Source organism: Pungitius pungitius, chromosome 3, assembly GCF_949316345.1.
Source record: "Pungitius pungitius chromosome 3, fPunPun2.1, whole genome shotgun sequence".
Taxonomy (NCBI): Eukaryota; Metazoa; Chordata; class Actinopteri; order Perciformes; family Gasterosteidae; genus Pungitius; species Pungitius pungitius.
This window is the reverse complement of record NC_084902.1, coordinates 23,145,832-23,173,783: the sequence shown is the minus strand read 5'-3', so window position 1 is coordinate 23,173,783 and position 27,952 is coordinate 23,145,832. Positions and strand designations below refer to the sequence as shown.

The 27,952-nt window shown below is 43.4% G+C and overlaps 1 protein-coding gene across 2 annotated transcripts; it reads left to right on the top strand.

The window, feature by feature from the left end:
* Positions 1–59: 59 nt before the first annotated feature.
* Positions 60–27,952, top strand: LOC119214623 (transmembrane protein 47-like). Of its 2 annotated transcripts, XM_037466481.2 has the most exons (4): positions 60–161; positions 11,427–11,962; positions 21,886–22,026; positions 24,484–27,952. In XM_037466481.2, the coding sequence occupies exons 2-4, from the start codon at positions 11,734–11,736 to the stop codon at positions 24,660–24,662; spliced, it is 549 nt and encodes a 182-aa protein (XP_037322378.1). In that variant the 5' UTR covers positions 60–161; positions 11,427–11,733; the 3' UTR covers positions 24,663–27,952. The 2 variants fall into 2 exon arrangements, with proteins under 2 accessions (XP_037322378.1, XP_062417326.1); XM_062561342.1 differs by lacking the exon at positions 60–161 and having other exon boundaries at positions 11,408–11,962.

Sequence of the window (27,952 nt, the reverse complement as noted above, 5' to 3'; positions counted from 1 at the left end):
AGAGCCGGACCCGTCGACCATCTGCTAGATTTACCCCATCCTCTGGGTTCCCGTGGTGTCTCCCGTCGAGAGTTCTCCGCCTGGCGTCGTCCGTTGTGAAGCGGGCTTCCTGCTGGAGAGGAAGTGGGATGAGCTGCTGGCTGGTAACCAAAGGCGGGAAGGTCTGTGCCATCTTATTTTACAACCACAGTGTTCCTGCTATATCATAAAAACACGTTTGGAGGACCTAAACCATTTGACTCGGACATTGCTTGTCAGTTATGTGTTAACTGTTGTGACACTCAGGTAGTACGAGTAGTAGTAGCTTTAGGTAGAGAAGATCTTTTCAGAAAGATGACCAAATAAAACCAGCCATTCACCACAAATGGCACAAAACATTTGATCAAGACCACATGGCGCAAAGGATGGATCTGTACTATCTGTAAATAGGGAAGCATCCATTTGTCTTTTTGATCTTTCAGTAGCATTTCTGATGCGATAGCTGATACCAGTGCTCACTTCACCCCCAGAGCCTCAGTGTCCTGCTGTCCTGCTGCAGTAAAAGGGATCGGGATCATTCTGACACAAGTCAATATGAGGCTTCAAAATATGTCTGTGCAAAAAAGCTAAGCAATCTTCGTCAGCGGAGGAATCCATATCCTGTGATGGATGGACTGCAATGGATATCATGTTTACAGAATGAACAGTGTAAATTCAATTCCTATGACAGAAATAATTCAAATATTGAGAGTAGTAAGTCAGGTGTGAGGCAGGACCAGTGCAGGGACGACTACCAACCCCAGAAACATGTGGGGAGAGAAAGCATAAAAACACCTTTTAAGTTCAACAGAGCGCACACAGACACACACGTAGGGAGAATAATACAAATGTTTGCACAATCAAAATAATAATAGTAATAACAAGTCTGAAAACAGTACTATTTCACATTCTTGCACACAGATCCACAACTGCCAGGAAAGAACACACACACGCACACACACACACACACACACACACATGGCCTCTCTCTCTACAGCGTTATGAGTAAACACCACATTTATTTGTTACATTCCCTCTAAAGTCCAGTCTACCTCCTCCCTCCCTTTGGTGGGCGTGGCCTCTGCCTTCATTTATACACGCTCTCTCTGAGCTAATTGTGCGAGGCCAGCTCATTAGCTGCTTCTGCTCTACAGGACATTTCATGTTGGCTCAGATAACACCATTCACTTCACTTTGAGGCGACCTTTAAGCACATTGTATACTAGTCACTCAAATTTCAAATCAAACGGGGGTCTCACATTGAAAATTGAATGATCTGCTGCTTTGGAGTTCAGCGCGATGCCGAGCTACATAGGACACACACACACGCACACACACACACGCACACACACCCACCTGCTGTCAGATGAGGAGGAGGACAAGGGAGAGATGAAAAGGAAACTTGTAACTTTCTCCAAATCGACTCCGTGTCACGGCAGATGAAACGGCTCGTACGTGGAAAGCAGCGCGCTTTGCTTTTGGAGGAATTTGCTCTCGGCCCCAATGTTTCACAAACAACAACCTGCTAATGTACAAGCCCATATTTCTTTCTGTCTCTCGCTGCATTTTGCTTAGCGAGACGTGACACTACAGCTCATTTGATTTGATTTTCCTCAGTAAACATTGTAATCGTGAGTCTCCATCTCGTTCAGTACTGCACAATGCTCATTTAGCAAAGGGCCGTAAAGCAGGGGATGCTTTAGGGCGGGGCTGATTGACACGTCGTCTATCAGGTTGTAGCTTTGTTGGTCGTCTGCAAATGTCCTATTCAGTGATGTGCACTTAACTTTCGGAAGCTCGCCTCCCCCAGTCCTCGTCGCGTCCGATGGCAAGAGGCTGAATCCCAAATCGCCGCTGTCATTAACTAAACACAAACTTACTCAAAGCTGTTTTTTTTACTATGAATCCTGAAGATTTGGTCACTTAAGAGATAGTGTTCCAGATTGTGTTTTTTAAAATGTGAAATGTGATTAATGAGGGCCAGTTTACTGCTCCGTTGGCACCGCGCCAGTACAGCTTCAAGGTGCCCTGTGGAGGTTTTCTCTCAAACAAAGAAAAGGCTCGGTTATCGTTGGGTAACACGCCGTGTGTGTGTGTGTGTGTGTGTGTGTGTGTGTGTGTGGGTGAAATAAAAGTGTGAAATATATTCCCTTCCTATTAAATCCTGCATGGAGTACTTGCATGCAGTCTTCCTCCACAGGGGCCCAGTTCAACATACAGTATTACATCCACTCGTTTTACTTGGAATAAACACTGTGGTTACTGGAGAGATTTACCCGTCCGCTCTTTCTACTCCAGCTTGTAATGGTGTATTTACTCTGTGCTGTCCTCTACCTTGCTGTACACTGACAGTGACCCCCTGCTGAGTGCACAGCTCATCCATCAGCTCCTGTCGACATTGGTGGAGTCCTCTTCTGCGCTAATGAGTTCTCCGTAAGGAAATGAAGGGGCCGGGAGGAGGGGGGGGGGGGGGGGGGGCGTGGTCGCTAATAGGCTCTCCCATTATCTGTTCTTTTCCCGCCGCAGGCGGTGAGATGACATGACCGATTTTAGGCAAATCCTACAATCGTGTTAGAAAAATCTCACTCGACCCCGGTTTAAAAAATGATTAAACAGAACTTTTATTAAAATACTAAGAGTAGAGTTGAAACATGTACACAGACGTGGATTCAGTTCCTGCTCTCATCAGGGTCTCCGCCTCCAAAGTTGAGATGACACACACACACACACATAAGTTATGCGTCAAGGTCGAAGTTCTGCATCTTTGTCTCCGAAATGATGACATATACATACAAAACATTTATCAAGGCTTCTCCAAGGTCTGAGAATTAGTTGAGACCACACACAGTTATACATCAAGGTTTCTCTGCTTGAAGGTCACACACTTTATGGCAATCTCAAGTAATATGACTACTATGACTAAGACAAAACATTATTTAAGTTTTCCCAACAACGGAGTACCACGCACCAGAAGCAGGAACAATGAAGAGCGTTTTTCAGAGTCCGGTTTCTCTGGATAAATGGGAATGCTCAGGTTACACTTTTAGAGACAAATGAAGGATGAACAGATGAGGGGAAAGCCCACGTAATCAGTGGTATTCATCCGTGGGCTGAGGAGGGCAAACGCTGTTCAGATTTTTGTATTCCATGTGAAGCACGATTTGCCTGATTGTTCCTCTTCTCGGGACGGAGGTGATCAGTAAAATCAAATGTTGCACTCATTGTTTGACACTCAACCTTTACACATTCAGCACTTCATCACATATCATTCATGTTCTTTTTCATGCCCAAGTAGCCAGTATCTAGCCAATGATGCAGAATGGACCACTGTTAGTATTATTTATTACAGTTGAATATCCCAATAGTTACATTACACGTCATTTAGCTGACGCTTTTTATCCAAAGCAACTTACACAAAAGCAATTCACTTACCAAATGCTGTTCACTATTTACAGACTAAGTTCATTTCCAAATACTAAGATCTGCCAGCTAGCTTTCTGTTTGACAGAAGTCACTCTTCACAGCATACAAAAACGGCCAACATGAAGAAGTAAAGAACTGATTGGTTGATGATAATGGCAATGAACAACATCGTCCCCGAACACTTTAATGTGTAATGTCTCTCTAATGGACCTCGGCTCTCTCTTACATAGAGACACGGGCTCAATCGCATTGGATAAAAACTGCACTGGAAGCAGAGCAACAGAGGCAGACAGTAGCCGTGCAATGAGAAAATAAGCTATGAAACAAGTAGTAAATTAATTAAAAACTTAAAATAATTATAAGAAAGCTATATGTGTGGTGGCGGACCCAGACGCAGACAGACCAGGAAGTACAGGGGGAACTTATGTATGGCCAGGTAAACAGCTATGGAGACGGCCAAGGGATGGCAGGGAAATCCAGGCGGGCAGAATTCTGTAAGAGAACGGCCGACAGACTGTAACCGGGAGGACGGATGACTGCGGGAACACAAAGACAGGGTCAGAGGAAAAGAAATAAAAGACAGTGAATCCATATCTCTGAAATAACGATCTGGCCACGAGTAGATGAAGAACCGGGGTAGATATCCTGCAGGGGGATTAATAGATGGAAGGCAGCTCGGTTGCCTAAGCCACTGAGGTGGAATCAGGGAGTCTGGATGATCTCAGTTTGGAGCCACGCCCCTACCACACAATACAGGCAGGAGGTACGGCCTCGCTGTGACCGCTATAACTTTGTGATGCTGTTTATGACGGCAGAAGAGGGGCAGCTGGCCCTGAGCGTGGCGGCGAGCCGTGGTTGGGCGCAGCTGCAGAGGGGACACAGTTGGGGGGAGGCGTAGGTGGACTAAGCAGTGTGGAGGTAATAATTGGTTTTTTTTTCCCACATATAAACGCGGCAGTGACTGAAAACCAGCTGGTGGGGAGACGCCGCAGAGAGAGAGCCTGAATGTAGCGTGATGATAGGAATATGGACAATATTCAACTAAATAGAAAAATATGTGTTGATTACTGTTAGCGTATCTCCTATTGTAACAGCAAAGTGATGTCTTATATTAATAATAATAATAATACCCGTCATCATACGATGGCGCATTACATTGCATCTCCATGGAATGTGGCAAAAAACCCAGCTCTCTTTCATTCATCCCTTTTCTTAATATCCGTGAAAGATATCAGGGCTCCACGTTATATTACATTAACAGGACAACATGGAAATACGCTGCAACCTTTTTTGACAATCTCAGTATCTCAATACAATCGGAGGATTCCGCCTTTCATTGTTCTGCAAGTCAAAGTAGATTTGTTCACAAACTGATCCCGATTGGTGACCAATATGAAAGAATCCTATATAGTGGGGCTCGTCAGGAAAGGCTTGAGAACCACTGGACTACAGGATTAGTTTCTTCCTGAACCGGTGGGACTTTTCCAGCATTATTTCTAACTTTTTGTCCCACTTATGGAACTTAGTTCCCTGTGGTTTGCACTCATGTTAATTGAGATGACTCTGTAAAGCATCATTCTCTGGTCCAAAAATACATGAAAACTGCATTTCTAAATGTGCTTGTGGAGTTTGCCTGTGTGCGTCTACTTTCCTGTGCGACCACACACGGAGCTGTCCTACGGCTCACCTCGCGCACGCCAAATTATTCACGAGGCAGTTACGCTCGGTTATGCGTCCATTAAGATCCATCTGCAGCCTGCTGAGGCCAAAATGGAGCAGAGAAAAAAAGAGATGAAGCCTTGGGAGACGCGATGAGAGGAAAGATGGCGGAAGGACGCAAAAGATAGAAGATGGAGGGAGAGAGAGAGAGAGAGAGAGAGAGAGAGAGAGAGAGAGAGACGGGAACCATAGTGATGAGGGATGGAAGGCCGAGGACATGGTTGGAGTAAAAGATGATAGGAGGAGCAAAAGGGGAGGAGGGAGGGGGCAAGAAAAAGTGAGAGCGGATAAAGTGGCTGGTAAAAGACAAGATATGAATATATAAATGTTGTTCCCATTTAAATATAAAGATAATAACCTTTTTAAATTTCCAAAACGAAATGTTGTTCCATTATCTTTTAGACATACCTAAGCAGGTTTGTTATGTGTATTATTTAACTTACTAACATTATTCAAAGAGACCCCTGGACATTTTGTAAGGGGTGCTTGTCTGAAAGTAATTTAGAGATCCTTTTGTGTGTATTACTTGGCAAAACACAGGCAAATCAAAAATGAGCAGAGTTCAGGTGAAGAAGATTAATTTAACTCCCTATTTTGCTGCAACCACTTCGACATTAGAGGAAATGTAGCACAACAAGCCAGCGATGGCAGTGTTATTTTAACATTTTGTTCCTACAAATCAATGAATGTTCCCATGTGGCTAGTTAGTTTGTCAGAAACTTAAAGGAACAGTTCACCCCAACATCGTGTTTTAACCTGTGATGCTTTAAAAAAAAAATCATTCCAAAGAGTTTCAGTGTCTAATTTTGGAGATATCTCATTAAACTCACACCTTTGTGAATTTCAACCTCAAGATGTTTATAAAAAGAGACATCGCTGTCGAGTTTTCAACAGCAATGTATTTTGACGAGCCGAGTACCATCTCGTCCCATCACGTTGCAGACGTGTTAAAACACTACTGCAGTAGAGGAGAAAAACATGTATTTACTATTCTCTGGTGAAATGTCTACTCTAATAACTCTGGTAAAAAGGGCAGAGAATGAAAACATTTCAGATTTCAAACAACTCTCGATGTCTTGCGACGAGTATTAACTAATCCTTCACGATTCCCAGGCCTTCCTAAATGGATTATCTACTTGGCTGCTTAATACTATTTCATCTTCATTCTGTCACAGAGAGTCCTGTCCACACACATCACTCACACTGGGATTCAATTAGCATGGCGGTAATTAAGCAGGGGCTGCTTCTCCCTGAAATGCACACAAACCATTTGACGGTCTGCTAGTGGCAGGGAGTGTGTGTGTGTGTCATGCCATTTTGACTGAGAGAATAATACAGTTTTGTCAGCCTCTCACAGTATGAAATATGCACAGCCCAATATCTTATTTTATATATGGAATCTTTATTTTCAACATAAGTGTTACCGATGTTGTTACAGACGCCTCATTAGCTACACATAATGAACTATTAACATGTTTTCAGCCTGTCTTCTCTTCTCTGTTTCACTGTCTATTTTAAGTTTGGATCTGGTCATTTTCCCTAGAGAAGCTTTCTTCTTACAGTTCTTACAGTCCTTAGCTACTACAAAATAAACTTGTTTCGGCTATTTTTGAAGCCGAATACATGCTGTTCCAGACCTGAAGGCTTGATTTGGGGTTTCAGAGGAAGTAGCCACGGCTAGCCTCGCTAAAGTATTTAATGTGTGCCACAAACCTCTGCTTTCATGCGGCACTCTCCGGTTGAATAACAACATCACTAAAACACAGAGAGCCACGCCGCCGCTCACGCCTCTGGTTTTTACTTGCACGCTTAATTTATTGTCAACGTGATTAATATTTCTCCCACAGGACTCAATTAGCGGGAATGTTATTTTGGTTGTCAAATATCTACACACGCAGCGACACAGAGCCCGTCCCACGGTATTGGAATGGCAGAGAATGGTCCGGAGCTCCGAGGGTTCCTCAACCTCACTAGTTTAGAGGAGCCAATCAGCAAAGAACAACCACGTTTCTCTTTGAAGTGAAACCAAATTATTTCTCCCAATGCCTGCGTGTGAATGTGTGCGCACACACCTAGCAAAACTCCCTCTGGTGCACATGACAGAACGAGACGGGGAGAAAGACCAGGCTGCTCAACCCCGCTTTCATCTTCTCCCGCCCACAACCCCATTTTTTTCCTGCCTGAAAGCTCTGACACAAAAAAAATTCTTCAGGGCTCTTTGTGTGTGTGTGTGTGTGTGTATGAGACATTGTTTCATATTTCATGTTGCTGACGATCTGAGGAGTAATCCCCCCGCGTTCCGAGAGTTCGACAATGTGGCCCTGGCCTGCGTTTGGTTTGGTCGATCGACGTGCGACACGCGCTTAGGGAAAAGCGCCTCTGAGGAATCGCGACTTGTGTGCTTCCATTCAGACGTGTCACCGCGCTCTTTGAAGCCCCCCTCGCACTGACGGACGTCTGCCTGACTGTGTCGACAGCTTTACCGAGAACACCCTCTCACCCCGATCACCAAGAAGCTGTTCCTTGTCAGGCACAGTCGACGAGAGGCCTGAAATCACTCGTTGCCAGATTTATTCCGGAAACCGAGCAGGAACCAACTTCAAACTGGAGTATTGTGTACTCATTACGTACAAATATACTAATGCATCACACCGTTCGAAATGTTACTCGTGGCTACAATCTCCATGTACCCGTTTGAAAATGCTTCGAACACAACTACTACAGAGAATTTGCAAACGGCAGTGCTTACGTCCTAATATTTGTTCTTTTAAGCTAGAAGTTATGAAAGAAAGCAAGACACCAAATCACTAGCCCTGACTGCGCTGATTTGAGTGATATCGTACCAGTTAAATTTCTCCGACAAAATAACCACCAAGCATCACATGTGTATGAATCACAAATGCCCCAAACCATGTTTTAAACAAAATGATGACACTAATCCATTTATTTTGAGCGAGATACGTGGAGTGGCCATTGTATGTGCATCAAAAGAAATTTCGGGGTTTGCTCAGCCAATCGTCACTCTCGATTTTAATCGTCATTGTACGCTCTACTCATTTTGGCATCAGGGTTTTGCCAAACAGTTTGGACTCATTTGAGCAGCTGTGTGTCTGCAATAGGCTTCACTAAGTTTGACAGAGAAAAAGTACCGCCATTTTAGATTGAACTCCAAAAAGTTGTACAAGCACCTGCCACATCAAAACATTTTTCACATTCTGCACGTTGCTATAAATTATGATTCTTTCATTTCTGATAGTACCACTGTGGAGGGATGATGTCAATGTGCATGTCAATGTGCACATAACTCTATACTGTAGGCTTATGTGGAAGCTCATCAGTACAAACTCTCTTGTATCCCCAACGACACACACAACCAAAGATTTAGTTTTAGGTATTTTTAGTTGGTTTAAAACGTGGAATTTCTCATGTTATATTGTATTGTGGGAAAATGAAAGCTTTGTTTTCTTTCTCTTCCTGTCACTTGGTGACCTAGCATACTGCAACTAGCGCCCAGAAGGCTAAATCACATCTCACGCCTCAGAAAATGACTGATATTCGTAACGGTCCAAAACCGAACGTAACAGCCGGATAATGAGATTATGTTGAGTCACAGAAGTGAGTAACAGAAACAGCTCCTTTTTGACAGGATACAACAAAATACTGCCCACATGTCATCTCACACTAGTTACACATGTAGCAGGTAAAGTAGCCTGGAGCCTCTAGCCTACAGCAGAGATGTGGAGCAGGATGCAGAGGTCTCACTCCTTTAATGTGTGCAAACCTCCCCCCCCCCCCCCCGCCCCTTTAACTTTACAATCCACCCCTTCTCCCTTCCTGTCTTCACATAGTATCCTGGTAAAGACACAACATCATTGTTCTTCAGCAGGAGCAGACAAAACCAGTGTCCAGCAGGAAGAAAAAATCAAGGTTCACTCCGTTCCTTGTCCTTAGTGCCCGGTGTCAATCGTGTTCCCAGCAGATGTCCGTTGGAATCGTAGGGTTTTTACTTAAGGGATTTTATGATAAATTATACCATTTAATTCTGCTGCTCTCATTTTTATCACATCACCCTCCCTCCCACTGTACATAACTTTCTCTGAATGTCCAGACAGGTCTCTTTGGAGTTATATTACTCGACAGCAGTGTAAAATCATTAAAGTACATTTAATAAATAATGCTTGCGAGTAGGAGAAAGAATGAACACACATACAAGCCATCCATTAAGGATACTCAAAGGTCTTCTTCCCTGGTACTGGAATATATAGCTGAAAGACTGTTGTGGAATATTTCCATAAAACTAGTTCGTGAGAAGAGAATGTTTTGTTTCTAGGTTCATCTAGTAAAACAGAGTCTTGATGAATGATCAAAGTTGCAAAAGTCCATTTATTGCTTGCAAGCAGGCGGTCAAATACACAAGCACGTATTACGGTGCTCTGTGGAGATGGCGTCTTCGAGAAGTGAAAACGCTGAGCTTTTATACACACATGTGAAGGCCATCCTCAGTGGCAGGCACAAGTTGAGATAAAAACCAAGGTTAAGATGGGGGTAACACAGTTCCTTTGTTAGAGCGTTTGTTGTGAGAACAAGTTGACTCACCCTCCCTTCTTCAGACACAGTTGCAAATGGAAACATTGAATCTTAACTGCTTTGCACGTCAGTTCAATACAGACAATAAGCACTCTTATAGCATAAGACTATGTTATAACATATTTTACCATTACAAGACACACATAGCAAGTGCTGGTAATCAACCATGGTTGTAGGCCATCATCTCCTGAACCACAGGCCCCGCGGGATTATCTGAGCATTGACGCACAAACATCTGGACTATCAGTTGATCCAGAACACAATGTGCTTGTGTGAGAGAGAGCAGACTCTCTGTCGTCCAAGTAATATTGCCTAAGACAAAACAGTATCCCTCAATAATCATTCAATTTAAGTAACGGATTAAACGTGGTGCTCTGGTGCTAAACCTTAGAGTGCCCTGCTTAATATGTTTGGAAAATATCATATATAAAAAGTGAATTCTTTATTTTTGACCTGTGCAGTGTTTACTACGACAATAATGATAACAATGGAACACCAACATTTTGAGACGTTTACACTCGCAGCAAATGGTATCCGGGATCCGTCATCTCATCCAGTTTGAAATAAAGAAAAGACAAGTAAAGAATTTAGCATTTGGCGGATTTATTCTTGGTTTTGCCTTGTGTGCGATTTCCCAATAAATCCAAGGTAAGCGTTTTCGCTGTCTCCGGGACTTGACAGATGTTCAGTGAAGATCAGCGTGAAGACTTCAAACACAATCTGACTGTCCCTGGAGTTTCTCATCCAGCCACATCAGCAGAAGACCACGCTGAACGTATAGGTCCTGCTGAGCACGAATCCATCGGCTCATAGAGAACACAGATGCAGCTTGTCATTTTCACTGAATGTCAATAAATGACATAAAAATGGGCCTTGGTAGCGTTTACTTCTCAGAGGAAGTAATAGAATCCCCTAACGTGCCTATGTTTTAATTGAAGCAGATTAAAGTGGAATTTAACTTTCTCTTAATTCAACTTTAATTTACTTTGTTTTACCAGAAGGAAACATTAGAATCAACTAAATAAATATAATATCAATTCTGGTCAAGCCAGAAAATCAGCACATCCCTCCATTATTCAGCAATTTGGCACCAATTGCTTCCATTTAACGAGGATTTAGTTCATGAAAAACAAATGTTCAGGGTATTGAAGAGGATGTTTTGTGTGAGTATTTATCAAGAGCTTATTTTTATCCCTCCCTCCATCTCTCTCACCTCTATCCTTTGCAATTACACTCTCTATCTCTTCTACCCCCCCCCTCCATTATCGCTCCCCGATGTCCTAATGGAGAGTAAACAACTCTCTTCCTCCCCAAGTCTGCTCAACCCTGCACACCCCCCCCTTGTGTATCATCCTTGACTTTGTCTTAGTGTTTCTCTTCTGTTCTTTGCTTCTTGTTTACTGCAACTCTTTAGTGTTTAACATTATTTTTTTAGAGCTTGCATATAAAGAGCAAACAAGTTGACAAAATGTATTTTATTTTTCAAAGATCAATTTACTCAAAACCTTTTTTTACTAATGGCCATCCTATTTTTGTGTTATCTGCTGTTATCCGCTTTGCAGCTAAGTTTAGGAACAATGTTTAAGATATTTTAAGCTGGTTGCACTGGCATGAATAAGCCAACATGCCCCCCCCCCCCCCCCCCCTCTCTCTCTCTCTCTCTCTCTCTCTCACTCTAGGACCCTGTAGCACCTGCTGATCCTTGGGAGCCTTGACGTCAGCGCCCCTTAAACGGCGGAGATCTCCGGTGCGGGGCAGCAGCGGTGCCCACAGGCGCAGCGTCCGTTCACCGGGCAACGCAGGCGGCTGCGGCGGCACCCCGAGCAGCAGCACTATCGGCTCCGGCTTCCCCCTCCACCCGCCCGACTTTCTCAAACATCCACGCAGTCATCGGCCTCGTCCCCGGGACTTAACCCCCCCCCTCTCTACTGTTTCATTCTCCCCCCCCCCCCTAACCACTCCTTCGCCGCGCTCCAGCCGTGTGCCATGTCGACCGCCGTGCCCGAGACGGACGAGTCGGTCCGCGGGTCCCCGCTGACTCCGCTGAAGCTGGTCGGGCTGGTGTGCGTCTTCCTGGCGCTCTGCCTGGACGTGGGTGCCGTGATGAGCCCGGCGTGGGTGACCGCCGACGACCAGTACTACCTGTCCCTGTGGGAGTCCTGCTGGAAGCCGGCGAGCACCGACAACTGGCAGTGCAGCAGCACGCTGGGTTCAGGTAAACAAAGTATCTCTAGCACGGCTCATACGAAAAGGAATCGGATCGGGCGGGACGTCACCATGCGTCCTCTGGCTTTTGTTACACGAGCCTGGCGAACAAAGAGTTGGCTGATGATGATGATGATGATGATGAAGATGGAGGGGATGCTTCTGCACCTCTTAAGGGCATTCCTGCACCCAGCCTTAAGACATGACTCCTCAAGACTACCCCCCAATCTCTTTCCGACCATAACAAAGCCCCATTCTTGACAGGCTGCTGATCCACTGGGTTTTTCACTTTCAATGTTGTGGAGGTGAACATGTGAAGGATAATTGGATCATACATTTAAAAAAAGAAAAAAAACAGAACTACCTGGAACACAGGCTTCTATCGTTCATGCCACCTTGTTACATCCCCTCTGAGCCCTTCTCTGATCCTTTAAAAGGCTGCAGATGTGACATTTAAAAAACACACACAGACGTGCAGTAAATACCAACCCAGGTGTTAATGGGCACTGCCACTCTCTCACAGGTTTGTGAGGAGAAACAGATGTGAACTATACCACCACTTTTTGCCTTGAGAGCTGAAATGATTGGGATTTTGATAATCCATTAATCGTTCAAGTCATTTTATTATTAAATGTGTGGGGCTTCCAGCTTAAATATTTTGAATAACTTTGACTGTTGCTCCGTGGGTTAAGGTATTCCAACACCTCAATCTGGACTGGGAAACATTTGGCCCATTATATTCAATCTTTAAAGCATGACAAAGACAGCTTTGTTGCAGCTCTAAAGAGAACTTTGAAGGTGTATATAGTAAAAAAAAGTATAAATAATGCCGCTGTTGTTATGATAGAAGATGATATTTCTCTTGAAAGAATATTGATACACCTAAACATGCTGCTGGGAAGCAAAAGTAAAAAGAATTTAACTTTAACCTGCAGAATCCGTTTGTTCTCACAATGATCACCAATGAGGTTACAGAACCCCCCCCCCCCCCCCCCCCCCCCACACCCCTCGCACACATACACACACACACTCTCTCTCTGTGGTTTATTATACGGACTAACAGCCCCGTTCCTGAGAGGAGATCAGAGGTCTTCCAGCTCGGGGTCAATCTGACATGTTGGATTGGTATCCAGAAAAACCGGAGTTCACACGCCTTTCTTTATTTGAGGTAAAAGGGTGTTTATTTAATATCCCTGCAGCCTGCCTGGTGTTGACCCGGGGGCATTAAAAAGGAATCATTCAAACGGGTCTTTAAAGTGTCTAACACCGTGACGGACACTATCTATCTATCAATGATCACTCTATAGCTATCCATCCATCCCCCCCTCTCTCTCTGTCTCCATATGTCCATTAATCCATGCATTTATACATCTATCCTTCCATAGCCACCTGTTTCTCTATCCATTCTTTCTTTAAGGTTCAGCTATATCTGTGGGTGGGATACAGAGTCATGATTGTGAGTGTATTTGTGAAGACTGTGTAGTGTGTTTTTGGCTGTATGCAATGTACATGTGCATTTGTGTTGTCAGGAGAGGAGTCTGCATGTCAGTATGTATGTAAATAAGTGTGTGTGTGTGTGTGTGTGTTTGTGTGTGTGTTTGGTTACCCCGTTGAGCTGACCTATTTCTGGACAGACTCCTCTCAAGCCCGGCTGAATATTTCATGTCACACTCTGATTTCTCTGTTGTTGCACCTCTAATAAGACCTGCTCACCCCACTCTCCACTCATCACTCACTCACACACACACACACACACACACACACACACACACACACACACACACACACACACACACACACACACACACACACACTTTGTGACCACAAGTTTTGGTAGTTCCACTTTTTCTTTCTGTCCTTCTTAATACACTATATATACAAAATCCAGACCAGAACTCCTTGATTGGAGGTTTTAGATGTCAGCCGACTGTGTAAATATGGCACAGTGGTGTGTTGGTTAGCACTGTCTCCTCACAGCAAGAAGGTCCTGGCTAAAAAGCAAATTGCCTCGCTAACATAACCGTAGCAACTTTATTTTCCCGGATCAATAACTTATTTTAGAAGAAGAAAAAAAAGTATTTTTTCAAGTCAAAAGATTGGATTTTACGCTTTTTGTATCCAATAATTGGTCCCAAAGGGATGAAACCTGTGGACTGAATGCACCCGGAATCTGTCCAAAAATGAGGTCAACATTTATCATGCCCAAAAGGAAAGCCTATTAACTGGCCACTACTAGTTTCTACCTGGATACCATGGGAAAAGATGACACTTGCATACATTTTATGTATCCTGCTCAGCTCTTAAAGAAACACATGGATTATTTCCCTTTTTTAACAGCAGGAAAATCAACACCTGTTAGCTTTATGCAAAAGTCTCAACAGGAAAGAGGATGCAATGCATGCAGAGACATCTCTAGTTCACAATTTTCACAGCATAACTTCTAATTAATTCAAGAACTTCGGAGATCAAAAAAAGAAACGCACAAAGGAAGGATCTGTGTTTGCAGAACAGAACTGTTTTATTATGATCATCTAATTGGAATAGTTTACTTGTTGAATGTTGCTTGCTGTACAATTGCTGTACAAATTCCACTTCTGACATGGGAAAATTTCTGGGCGACAGTGTAGTAGAGAGGGTGTGCTGGGAACCAAAGGGTTGGCAGTTCAAACCCTGCCTTCTCCATGTAAGATGTTGATGCAAGACACCGAACTGCTCCCCGGGTGCAGCCCACTGCTCCCACTGTGTGGGATGGGTTGAATGCAGAACAGTTTCTTGTATGTGTAAAATAATACTCGGGAATAATCGGCAATAAAAATGTCTTCTTCAATTATACAGAGGTTCTGAAATGACTGTTTAACAGTCTTATGCGTGAACAGAAAAAGAGCCACGATATTAAAGCCACAACAGGGATCTCACAGGTCAAACGTAGTAACATGGTGCATTTAATGCATTCAATACCGCTGAGAGAGAGAAGGGGAAAGACACACAAAGGTCCTCATCTGGATGCGAATCCCACACTGGCATCATGTGGGAGGGACGTACCAAACCAAAGTTCATGACTTTGCAGAAATGTGACGACAAGCTCCGCCCACACTCCTGCAGCGTTTTAGAAATGACTTCAGTCCAAGTAGATTGGTCGCTTAGTTACAGAAAACACAACAGAATGTTACAGACAAGTTTCCTGTAACATCGGCCTCCTCAAAGCGTCAAGGCTTTATCTGTGAAGACGTTTGTGCAAACAATTCAATAATAAACCCACTGGTGGTATTGCAGAAAAGTTGCATACACTTGCTTGAGTTTAAAAACACATTAAATAAAACTATCGTTACAGGTTTGTTTTGCTTGCGTTCTGCAAGCTCAGCTTCTTTCTTTTTGTTTTACTGATGAATTAATGCTACCAAAGTGTAGCCGAGCCCACCCGCTGCTGACCCAACGAGTTTACCTGGTTTCATACGAGTTCATACGGTCCAACTAGTGGAGGGATTTCTTTAAAAACTCACTTAAAATTCGCTGGCTAAAAGAAAAAAAAAAGAGGCAACTGATGAGAGAGTGAAGCAGGCGTTGATTAAGGCTTTGACAACTCCTAAAAGCCACCATTGGTGCAGTGTGTGAGGGATCAGAAGCACTGTGGCTCCTCCGTTAAATGTCCTGTCGTGAAACATGAGTTGATTCATGCGGCCAGAATGACAAAAAGACAAGGGCCATCATTTTAACAAGTGGACGAGGCAATGTTACATATTTCATAGGCGTTTTCGATATTGATGGCAGTAGCCAAGGGACACCAATCATCGACCACCAAGACATCAAGTCAGTGCCCCGCACAGTTCCCTCATATTGAGACATGGCTTCAGATGAGAAATGCTCTCACACTCACTCACACTCACACACACACACTGTTGAAAGGTGTTTAAAGCCTTAGAAGTTACACCTGACAGCCAACCTACTTTCCGCTCATCCTGATTTGTCCCCCCCCACCCCCCCCGACCTCCAGTCTGGTTCAAACGGCACCTCCTCATGTTCTACCATATTCACCTTCCTCATTTGCTCACCTGTTCCTCCTCCACCAAACCCTCTTCTATCCCATTGATCTCGCTCTTTGTTTTCCTACAACTCGGATTTCTTTTGCACAAAAAAAGATTTATTTCACAGCTTCAAGTGAAAATGGGAACACAACAAATGGTGCAAAGGGTACTGAATTTGTTTGTCATTGACTCGACCTTGACAGATTTCAGGCTTTTGGATTTGGATACAGGCTCGAAAATGAGCTCTAAATGCAATGGGAACCATCTTTTCTCCGTTTCTATTCATGTTGTTTCAAATTCCCCAAAAATGTGAGGTAATTGGTCAATTTTGCTCGTGCTTTATTTACACATTTAGGAATGAATCAATCAAGAAGTTTGTAGACCGGTGCACTTTGAAATCAATTCAAACAAAGAGGTGTCATTTTTGATCCAAGTTCACCAGTCTTTATTGTCACTGATTTGAGATCAGTCACCAGTGAGGACTTAAAATACCTCCATAAATGCTGTCCCCCTCTCGCCCGCCTCCTCCCCCGTCAACTCTGCTCCTCTCATCTTTCTCCATCTGTCTATCGATCTGCCCGTTTCACTGCTCTGACCCTCTCTCATCTGTACTCTCAAAATGAATTGTCTTTTCCCCATGAAACTCAACCCTCCTCCCATTTCTTCCTCCCAACTCATTTTTGTTTGTTTCTTATTCCCTCCCGCCCTCCCACCCCGAAGGCTTCATTGTTACGTTTACTAATGTTATCATTTTCCGTTTGTAATCTAACCATCCCTCCTTCTCCTTAGCCCTCTCCATCTCAATTTCCATTTTCTCCAGGGTCAAGTCCCCCCCCCCCCCTCTCCTCCTTTCCCCTTCTCCTTCTCCTATACCCTCTCTTCTCTCGGTGAGCCGAGCCCCCCCGGAGACGCCCGTTCTATTTGTAGCGGCTGAGCGGGGAATGGGAAATGATGTGGCATTCAGTTCTGTGGCGGACTGGCAGATAGGGGAATTACCAAGACACCACACACACACCGCAGGCATGATGGGCAAAGGGAGGTGCACGTGCCTAAAAGAAGAAAAAAAACATAATCCTTTTTGGTGGATGCAAATCAAGCTTTCTTCAAAGCGTTTACAGTATGTGGCAGCACATACAAATGATGAAATAAACAAATGATATAATAGAATGACAAAATGTATCTTAAATATTGGAATTACAGTATATTCCTTTGGCGTTAACTTGCAGTTATTATTCATTTTTCTGGATATACCGTTTTTAAGCAGGGTTCACTTTGAAACCAGCGGTAATTTTAGGTTTATTCGTCGTATCTATGTTTATAAACTGTTGGGATGAATGGAAAATGTTATTCATAATCCTGTTTTCTTGAATGTGTAATCACAAGGATTGTGTTTTTGTTGGAAAAAGTCCTTCACATCTACTGGCCAGAGTCCACTATGTTGCACCTTAATGTACAACACCAAATTGGACTTTAACTAAAGGCCACCATAAGTTGACCCTTTCACCGGGGGACGGCTGTGGCATCTTTTAAACACATGGTTAGCGGTTGGATCCCTGTCTCCCTAACTCGTTGTCAAAATGTCCCTGGAGCAAGGGTCTGGACCTCACGTTGCTCCCTGAGTGATTTCATAGCATTTGGTTAGGAGTTGGTTGCAAACGGCAACTCCACCCTGGTGTTTGATGCAAAAGCAGAAAAATGACCTTGATCCAGTGCCCTTTTGGGGTGTTTTTCGCTCCTTCACATTTTCTCTCTGTGGCCTTGATTTTCTCTTCAGGATTTAAGTGTTGCACCTTAACGGAAAAGACAGAACCATGGCCAGACGTAGACACTTTGGTGCAGAATTACATAGTTACAATTCTATGAACCATAAGAAAAGGAATACAATTTGAATTTCTTAGATAATTTAATTTATAAAAATTGGCAAACTATGGAACCTATATATATGTACAAGATTGTTTGATGTGTCCTCAAGCATTACCAATGTTACCAATATGGAAACATTAGGTATTTTACAGCTTCCACCTATGATAACAGTGTTATCCTTGCCAATGTTCAATGAAAAATGCTTTCCCAGCCAGCAGTTTTTGGGAATCAAGTTGTCGTTTGCCAAAAAACAAAAATGGAAACTGCCAAAAACTTTCCAAATAACCAAAATGGTAGAAACCAAAAGATCAAGGCTTTAAAACGGGTGACTTGCGGACTATGCTATATTATACATACAGTCAATGGGTTTTACCTTTGCAGCTGTTGTGCAGGGCTACTGGGATCTACACTGGTTAGAGGACTACAGCAGATAATCAGAGTGACAGCCTGGAGAGGCTTTACAGTACAGGAAAAAAAGAGAAAGTGACACTGCAGTGCAGTAATCGCATCACATGGCAAATTGTCATATTACAGCAAGAGGTATTTCTCTCGTCGCGAGTGAGAGCAGCACAGTGTGTGTCTTTGTGTTAGAGACTGGTGCGAGCACCAATTAGCCAGTCATGCAACCAGCCAGATTGCCGATGTGTGAGAGAGTCAGAGAGATACAGAATTGATACGGTTGGTATGGTGGATTCTAGGGTTACTATACATGTCCGAGAGAGAGTTTCTATTTTATTGTGAGTGAATGAAAGGGAAGGGTAAGAGCAGGCGAGGTGTTTGCAACCATTGTAATGAGTGTGTGTGAAGGAGACATCACAAGACATTACATTTGGATGCATTTTTTCACAAACTGGTTTAATAAATTAATCTAAATCACTCAAAATCATTTGAGGACATCAAATATCAGCTGTGTCATTATCAGACACTTCAACTTTGTGATGCCATGCTAGGTTTCTCTTTTGCTTTACAAACAGCTGATCGTATCCCAAACACGTTTACGGGACATTTACTATCTTCACCGAAGCAATGTGATGTTAACCCAAACCATGTTTTTTCCCTAATCCTGAATGCTTTTGTTGAAATTCACAGCATACCATACGTGTTTGCTGGGACTGTAGTGGAGGCTCGTAGTTTCACTGACTTTCCTTAATAATCTTTGCTGCAGAAAGATGGGATTCTCACTGAACCATTGCTGCTGACATTAGTTTTGATTGGTTATTTGATGCCTTTTGCTCGCCTGCTGCCATTTGATTGGCCGGTTACAAGCGCTGCGTTTCGGGGGAAATGTAAAAGTTAAATATAAACTGGACAATCAACCACCTGAGGGTCCAGGGACCCTTTTAAAAAAAAATCCTCCATCTCATACATCTCTGGACTTGTTGCATTGCTTACACAGGGCACCGCTTTTGAGTTGCTTTTGTTGAGCCAACATCAAGGGAAAGACAGAATTTTAACCAGATGTGCTATACCCAGAACATGAAGCAAACAGATGCATAGCTGAAGCCTAGCAAATAATACTATAACTAGAGGAATTGGACGTTTTAAACAAACTGAATCCAGAAAAGAATCTTTTGTAATATAAGATGTTTTTTTAATCTCTCCTCCCCTCTTTTTGCTCTCCACCATATCTCCATCCCACTTTCTCCCCTCTTTCATCTTTAATTTCCTCTTCCCCTCTCTGCCTCCCACCGTCCACCTCCGCATTTCCTCTTTCATCTCCGTCCTTGTCCCTCTCTCTGCCTCTAAACCTCTCACTCTCTTTATCTCTCACCTCTACATACATCTTTTATACCCTTTTCATTAATTAAATCTGGACATTGACCGTATTTACACAGCCAAAATATAGCCGAGATGCAAAATACTAAATATATTCACAGCCCTGCAGTACACCAAAGATGCCAACTACTTGCTTTAGCTTTGAATCTGTAGTGACGGCTACATTTCAGTTTCAGACGCGGCTCATTGAAGTTCTATCTCTAGTCTGCTGTTTGAAGTTTGCCTTTTAAGAGCTACTGTATGCCCTCAAGGAGTGCAGATTATGTTATTAATTTATATATTTTGCAATGTTGCACTTGCAGGTTAAGCCATGTAATACCAAAATAGGTTTTATAGCAGCTTATACGAGGCCACCCATTTGATCACAGTATCAGGGCAGAAACGTAATAGAAGGTTAGATCAAATTTATTTTCTCCCTCAGAGCCAGATGGATTTGATCAAATGTGTCAAACTCGCGGCCCACAGGCCAGATCCGGCCCGCCGGGGCGTCCAGTGCGGCCCGCCGCCGAAGTCTGGGCGGCCCGCCGGATGACTTTGCCGTTGTGAGAATTACAGAAAGGTTTCCCATTAGCGGCTAAGCCAACGAGCTTGGGTTTCAACAGGACGCGACCACGACTCAACGACCAAGAACTTTCTGAGTACAGAACGGTGCGATGTCTGGGAACACCGCCTCCAGCTCCTAACGCATCACCCGACGAGAGCTCCCATGTTCTCGGCTGGCTGGCGTCTTTGCTCGCCCGCTACAGCTAGTTTGCCGGTGTGACCAGGCCTTAAAGGTGCTAGCTAGCTAGCGAGCTTAAAACCTTCTTGAGTGTGACTAAAGACCTACAAACCTCTATATAAGACGTTTTGAGTTCTGCAAACCAAAACATCCCCTGGGTTATGGTCTGTTCGAATGGACTGCCATGAACTAAATAAACCTCATGCTGCATTGAAGAAGACTTGAAACTAGATGTTGAGACCATAAACGCATGTTTACTGAGAGATGTTTTCTCTCAGATATTTCATCAATCACACTTGCAAACAGAGAAATGGGCTCCTGCTGGTCAGTCGAGAGAACCCAAGTTTTAAGACACTTCACTCAGAACCGGAGGGAGATTGGAGTGTGACATGAAAATGTTACCAATTTTGGGAGTGAGTGTGTGTGTTCTATTTCAGTGTGCATCAAGCCACAGTGCTCCCTATATATAAATGCGGACAGATTTTTGATAACATGCCAGTAAAGCTTTTTAGCTGAGGCTTTTTGTCGGTTCAGGTATACTAAGTGCTCTCTCTCTCTCTCTCACGCTCTTCATTACTTTTGCTCTGCGCTGCTGTGTCCCCGGCCCCATCAAGTCCTCCTAACCTCTCCCCCCAACTCACTCCCTCTAACTCCACCACCACCACCACCTTCTCCTCTTCACACCACCCCCTTTTGTCCTTGTAACATGCGTAGGGGCCTCTGTGCTTGCAAGTGTTAGTCTTTTCCCCACCCTCTTCCTCACTTGCTTCCTTCTCTCCTCTTCCTTCTTCCTTCTCCTTCTTCCCTTTTTTATTTTTATTCCCTGCTCATTCCATCCTATTACCTTCCTCTCTTTCTTTAACTGACCTTTCTGTCAATCCATCCTTCCTTCATCTTTCTTATCCTGTCATCTTGCCTCACTTCTTTCCTTCATTCACCACACCCTCACTTTCCTTGGCCTTTTTTACTCCAACTCAGTGGCCCCTCACTTCCTGTTTTTTCTTTTCCTCCTGTGTTCCTTCTTCCTTCATTTTACCACCGTTCTCTCCTTATGGCGTCTGCTTTTCCTTCTGCCCACTTCCCATATTCATCCTATCCTTTTCTTCCACTTCCATCCTCCCATCCCTTTCTCTCTTCCTTCTTCCTCAAGACTCCATCCTATTGAATTCTTCAACCTTTCCTTTATTAAACCTTATCTTCGTCCTTCCTCCCCTCCTCCCTCGTCCTCTCTTAAACATACTTAATGGTGGAAAAAGCAGTGATATAAAATGTCAAATAAAATAATGTCTCCTCACAGGCCACCCTGGAGGTCTTTTGCATTTCATTTGTTGGCACCGATAGCCGTTTGCAGTGTTGCATTTATTCATGACTGTTCTCTTAATGTGATTTTTTTGTATGCAACGTGTTGCATGCACGTTGCTTCCTCGTTGCTCACTTACTTTTCTCATTTCCTCCTTCTCTTCTTCTACTTTCCTCTGTCACCTCAACCCTGCGTCTTCCTCTTTCATTTCCTCTCCTCCTTTCCTCCCTTCCCACCACCTTCCTTCCCAGACTGGCAGGTTGTTACGCTGGCCCTGTTGCTAGGGGGTGGAGCCCTGGTGCTGATGTCGTTCCTGGTCGCTCTGGTTGCCGTGTGCATCGGCACGAGGCGGCGATTCTACGCACCAGTTGCCTTCATGCTCTTTGCTGCAGGTCAGTGCACACACAGTTGGAGCTCGAGGACCACACGTTCATTATGCGCTGAAAACCCACACACCTAATGACACACACAGTTAATTAGTCAATTTAGACAAGGTAACTGGAAGGTTGCAGGGTAATCACGTTGGAAAGTGACATGCATTTAAATGATAATCCTTACTTACTCATTCAATAGGCACACATCCATTCTCACACATTCTCCTTTCAATCTTTCTCAATCTCATTTGTAGAGGAATCCTATTTTTATGAGTCCGGCCCAGGAGGGTCGGAGCAGATCGGTCACGCCTGTCCCTCCAATTTCCCCAGTCAGCCCCAAACCTCAAGTTGGACAACCGTTAAGTCTCCACATTTCCTCAATTTCTAACCTGCCGGAATAATTGCAGAATCTAATTTTCAAGGCGTGAAAGGTTTCATTTCGCAAAGCTGGATGTTTTTCCTTCGGATTCATACTGTGCAAACCACAAAAGTGAAATACAGCACTAACAAAGAAATCTTATTAAAGAAACCGTATTGAAACAATAGGGCGATTTCTCATGGACCAGTCGTCTGCTTATCCCAAAAAATACGTTCAATGCATGTATAAGAAAGAAAAAAAGACAGACCGGAATTAAAATTCTTTTGGATTGACATTTGACTGCTCAGTCATTTAATAATTTAGCATGCTGTAATGATTTTGAAGCTTTTTGTGTCTTTAGCCTCAACAAAGCAAAAAGGGAGTGTGCCATCCCTGCTTATAAGTAGTTTTTTGTTGTACTTTTATCATTCGTTATACCCAAGTGGTTTTTAGTTTATTCAAATCCGAACATTTAAAACTTGGTTGAATAAACTTCAAGCAACAAAATTATTCTCTCCCATTCTAAAAGTTTTACAATGTGTCCGGACTGTCACAATGGGTGAAGGTGCAGGCGGAAGCAGGACTCAAACGCAGGTTCTTCCAACGAAGTGCTCTTTATTCCAAAACCAGACAGGACAACGTGCACCAACGACCAGTAACATGGACAATGACGCGACAAGGGACAACAGGCACACGGGGCCTAAATACACTAGGGAGGTGCAGGTGATTGGACACAGGTGAAAACAATCAGGCAATCACAGGACAAGGCAGGAAGTGAAGCTAACCCAAGACCACAAGGAACATGAAACTTCAAACTAAAACAGGAAGAGAGACCAAACCGTGACAACTGACAAAGGTTTCTTCATGATAACGTTGCTAGATATGAGAAAAATCAGCTTTTGTCATTCCGACGTTTGGAAGTGCTGCAATGCCAAACGGTACCGTCGAACTGGAGAAGTTTCAATATCTTTTAGAAGACTGGTCCCGCCATTAAGTGCTTCAACCTGGATTACGTTGTTCATCGTTTTATACTACCATTGATCGGATAAAATGTGTTCATACACTCATTCAATTCAAGGCTTGCATTGTCTTCATTCAATAATCAATACTTCACAAATTGTTATTTCATATATCAGGTCAGAACTTAGAAAATCAGGAATCTATGAATTTATTTTTAATCCAAACAAAACTAGCTGTCAAAAAGCTGTTTATTTCACGTGACAGTGCACAAAAGCCTCTGTAAGGGATAGCCGAGCAAAGTGTATTTGGAATGGACTATAAAGAGACCCCTTAGTAATAGATAGATCACAAACACACTACCAGACAACTAATACCTCTTTAAAGTCTATTCCAGACCAGTCTGCTTTTATTGTTCGCCTGTTTTTGGAGATCCCGTTTGTTGTTGTTTTTTTCCACGCAGGAACGTGCCAGAGCTTGTTTATGTTCCTACGAGATAAATTCTCTTTGAAGAAATAACCCTTGATGTGCTCTCCTTTGTTCCACTGCCATCCATCTTTCTCCCCTCCTCCCTTTTTAAACATCTAACTCTTCACCCCCCCCCCCCCCCCCAATTCCCCTCATCCCTTTCTGAGCTTGTGCCGTTTACTTAAGTCTCCCCCTGCTCCTCCTTCCCCTCCACCATCATCGCCTGCTCTTCCCCCCCCCCCCCTCCCCGGCTCGCGACTCTGCTAATTTAAGAGGTGCATCCTGAAAGTGTTTTGTACATGGCTGCAAAGAAATGTAAAAAAAGATTATGGGATCCAATCCCCAGACTTGCCTCACGAGGAAGAAAGTTTGCCCATCCCTTTGATTTAATAAATACTAATTGATATCAATATTAGTCAGATATTGACCCCCTAATTTGAAAGCTTAGAGGATTCATACAGCTGTTTTCGTTTTTTCTCTTTTTAAATTACACAGCACAAACATATTTAAAATGCAAACATAACGTTTCAGACAGAGGGTCTGTACACAGTAGCCAAATCCATTATATGAAAAATATTTGTTTTTATTATTTGTACAATAAAACATGTTCCAGTAAAAAAACAACAATAAAAGTATGAACCTAGTGATATGTCCCGTTTGTTTTGGGCTTATTGTCTGCTCCTATCCTCCAGTTGTCCTGCAGGCCTGCAGCTTGGTCCTCTACCCCATCAAGTTCATCGAGAGCATCAATCTGAGGATCTACCACGAGTTCAACTGGGGCTACGGCCTGGCCTGGGGCGGGACCATCTTCTCCTTTGGCGGGGGGGTCCTCTACTGCCTCAACCCAAAGAGCTACGAGGAGTATTACTAACTCTGATTAGTTCGAACCCTACGTGCTGGAGGAGGTATTCAATGGGGCCAAAAAAAAGATGCTTTAGCTGCTAAACCATCTTTTTTTTCGAAGAAGAAGAACTGTAAGGACTGCAATACGTCTTGGGGGGAAATTCTGGGGGTGTATGCTGCATCGGTAGGGCGTGGCGGAACATGCACATGAAGCGGTGATGATTGACCACGCTCGGCTGCCTCCGAAGGCACCGCAGAGTTTCTTTGATTCCCAATGAGCTGAGGTGACGCTCGGAGCATCCCCCCCCCCCCCCCCCCCCACCCTCCCAACCCCCTTCCCGACCCACACATGGCCATGTTGGAGGAAGTCAACCTAATTAGTAATCTGATTAATTATGGACTGAAGGTCCATCCTGGAAGGATGTAAAAATCAAAGGAACACCTGTGGAGGGCCTCTGAGGTTTTTGTGTTCTTGTGTGTTCATGTGAGCTTTTGAGCCGTTAAGTAAGCGACGTAGCCTACTTATTGCTAGCAATGTATACTTATTTTACATAAAAACCTACTCATTTCAACCCTCAACCTAACCGGGTTGTTGGTTACAAAAACAGGTAAACCCATAGGGTGGAATTTTACTTTCAAAAGAAACTGTAAACATGGGCCTATGTGGCAGAATGTATATCTTTTAACTAAAGACTGTCCACAGAAATTGAAGAAATGTGCATGAACAACGTTAAGGGAACAATGACCACATGATCTAAAAATAAAGAAATACTTTATTCGTATCAGCGTGACCTTCAAGGACGCAATCAGATGATCGGCTGGCTCTGGGTGTGAGGAGTCAATAGCTTATTAGTGCATATAAACACAACCACTGAAATATCAGTATTATGGTGTTATTATATGGTCGCTGGGATTTATAGACATTCATATAACACAAAGTGGGATTATTTCTTACATCAAGGCATGAGCACCGTACAGAAAATAACATGTGATAATCACTGAGTTCCTGTCCCAGCAGTCTGATTTAAATATTCCTTTGGCTCATGAGTTGTCTGCTTGGTAGCTAGGGTTGCAAAGTCAATGTCTGGGTGCAAATCAAACAACTTCTATACAGATTTTATGAGCCAATAAAGCCGAACAGGGAGCCATTTTCTTCTTTCATTGAGCAAAAACCTCTTTATGTTTTCTCTCTTACTCGTCCAACCCTGGAACCTCCAGCCTCCCTTCAAAACCCCACTCTGCAATTTCACAAGTCAAAAATAAAATAAGGACTCGCCGGATGAAATTTCGGCGATACAGGCGGCGTCTTGTCGGTGCTCTGCGTCGTCACATATTTGACAGGGAGCTGTCATGGCGCTGTCCCCCCTAAAAATAGGATCCAGGCTATGTCCCTCGCCACCTTAACAAAATATAGAACTGTAAAGCTGCAGCTGACAGAAGTCCATTCATTTCAAATAAACTGATAGCGTGATGTTTTACCACAGACACAACAGAAATCAACTCCCAAAGCATTGCTTCTAAAATGAGCTAAATTATTAACCCAATGCAGTAAAAGGTTGGTGCTTAAAACTAGTCTATGCTAAGCTAACAACATGTCCTATTTAGAAACTAAACAAAAGTATTTTCCAAAATGTCGCTTTTGAAGTACTGTTCTATTTTTAATTTGGTTAATAGCAAATTGTTGTTTCCAGGGTTAAAACAAATGTGTATATTTCATAAATTACACGTAAATGTGTTGTGTGTCACAGAGTCAAGGGGCTGTTATTTATATATATATATATATATATATATATATATATAGCAGGTATGTGGGGCAGCAGTCGCCTGTTAGCATGTGACCCGGCTTAACAGGTTTAGTGTGTGTGTTTGTGTGTGTGTGTGTGTGTGGGGTGGGGGGGGTATTCAGTGTGTAGCTTGTGTTGGGTCACTGGATCTTCCATCAGGTCGTGGATGAAGTTCTTTTCTCTACGGACTTTGTGCTGCTTTTTGCTGAAAGCCGAGTGAAACCGAAGCCCAGACAGGATGACGCAGCGCTGTGATGGGGATCATCACCCCGGTGGGACAGATACCGTGGCTTCTAGCGCGGGATTACAGCCTAGTGAAGGTTGTTTTACCTAGAAACGTCTCTGGCTTTGGTGGTGTAGAGGAGCCTGAGGCACTAACGCTGTAGCAGACGTAAAACTTAAAGGAACACTATTACACTATTGTTCAGAATCTGATTTTGTGTACATGTGCAAACATCGCAAGCGCAACCTTTTCATGAAAGGTTAGGAAAATGAAGGATGGAAGCTTTGTTAGCACCAGTGGAAATAGAAAAAAATTGCCGCAAGGAAACAAAACGGCAACTGTAGTTTGACGTGATCAACAAGGTGTTCGGTCCACAATGGCGTCAACGTGGAATTCATCGCAATATGCACCACTGCATGTAAACAGGTATATCAGCCAAGTATTCATTTTCATTAGCCATGTCATTAGGAATAGTGTCTTCTTTGGAATACGGTCAAAAAGTGTAATACCGTGTAAACGTAGTGGCTGGCTCCCCGCCTTGATGTTACCTGAAGGCCATCGTTCTCCAACATGCTCATGACGCTACCATAGGGTGAGTGGAACCACATTCGATGGCTTCCTGAAGTCATTAGGAAATTATTAAATTATATAATATTAAATTAATTATTACTGGGAATAAATAAGAATTCAATCGAACATTAGTTTGTACATGTTTCTTTGTCAGTTCATCAAACCCACCCCAGACTTCCCCTCGCTGCTGCCTTCAGGAGCGAGGGGAAGTCTCAGCGTGTTTTGGTTCTGAGGTGCTGGAATCGATGTTGTGTCGGTTGTAATTATGAGATTCCAAATGACAATGCAAATATGTTTGTGCCCGAGTTTCAGAAATGACCTACATGCTTTGATTTTTAATGAAGTACTTTGATGTAGCAAATACATTCTCAGTGTCATATTCTGTAGAGAACCACACACACCAACACAACTGCCCTTAAATATGTCATCCTCTTGTTTCTTGTCTGAACCGTGCTGGTTCCTTGTACGTTTCTAACCCCTAGCTATTAGCACCTGCTTGGTTGTTCATTTACTGATGAAAAGTAGAGCCTTGCCAACAGAGACAGCATTGCGTTATGCATCATCTTCCAGTAGACTGGAGCCAAACACTGTCTAATGATGTGCATAGGGATTTAGGAAGTGTGTATGTGTGTGTGTGGCAGAGTCTGTTTGTGTGCTGGCAGGTTTTAGATGCCATTGTAGAGATGTCAGTAATCAGCATTTATCTCTTTGTATGTTGGCACATTAAAGCACTGAACAGAC

Coding starts and splice junctions, on each gene's coding strand:
- LOC119214623 (XM_037466481.2), top strand. CDS start 11,734: ATGTCGACCGCCGTGCCCGAGACGGACGAGTCGGTCCGCGGGTCCCCG. Junction 11,963..21,885: donor CAGCAGCACGCTGGGTTCAG/GTAAACAAAGTA, acceptor CTTCCTTCCCAG/ACTGGCAGGTTGTTACGCTG. Junction 22,027..24,483: donor CTTCATGCTCTTTGCTGCAG/GTCAGTGCACAC, acceptor CCTATCCTCCAG/TTGTCCTGCAGGCCTGCAGC.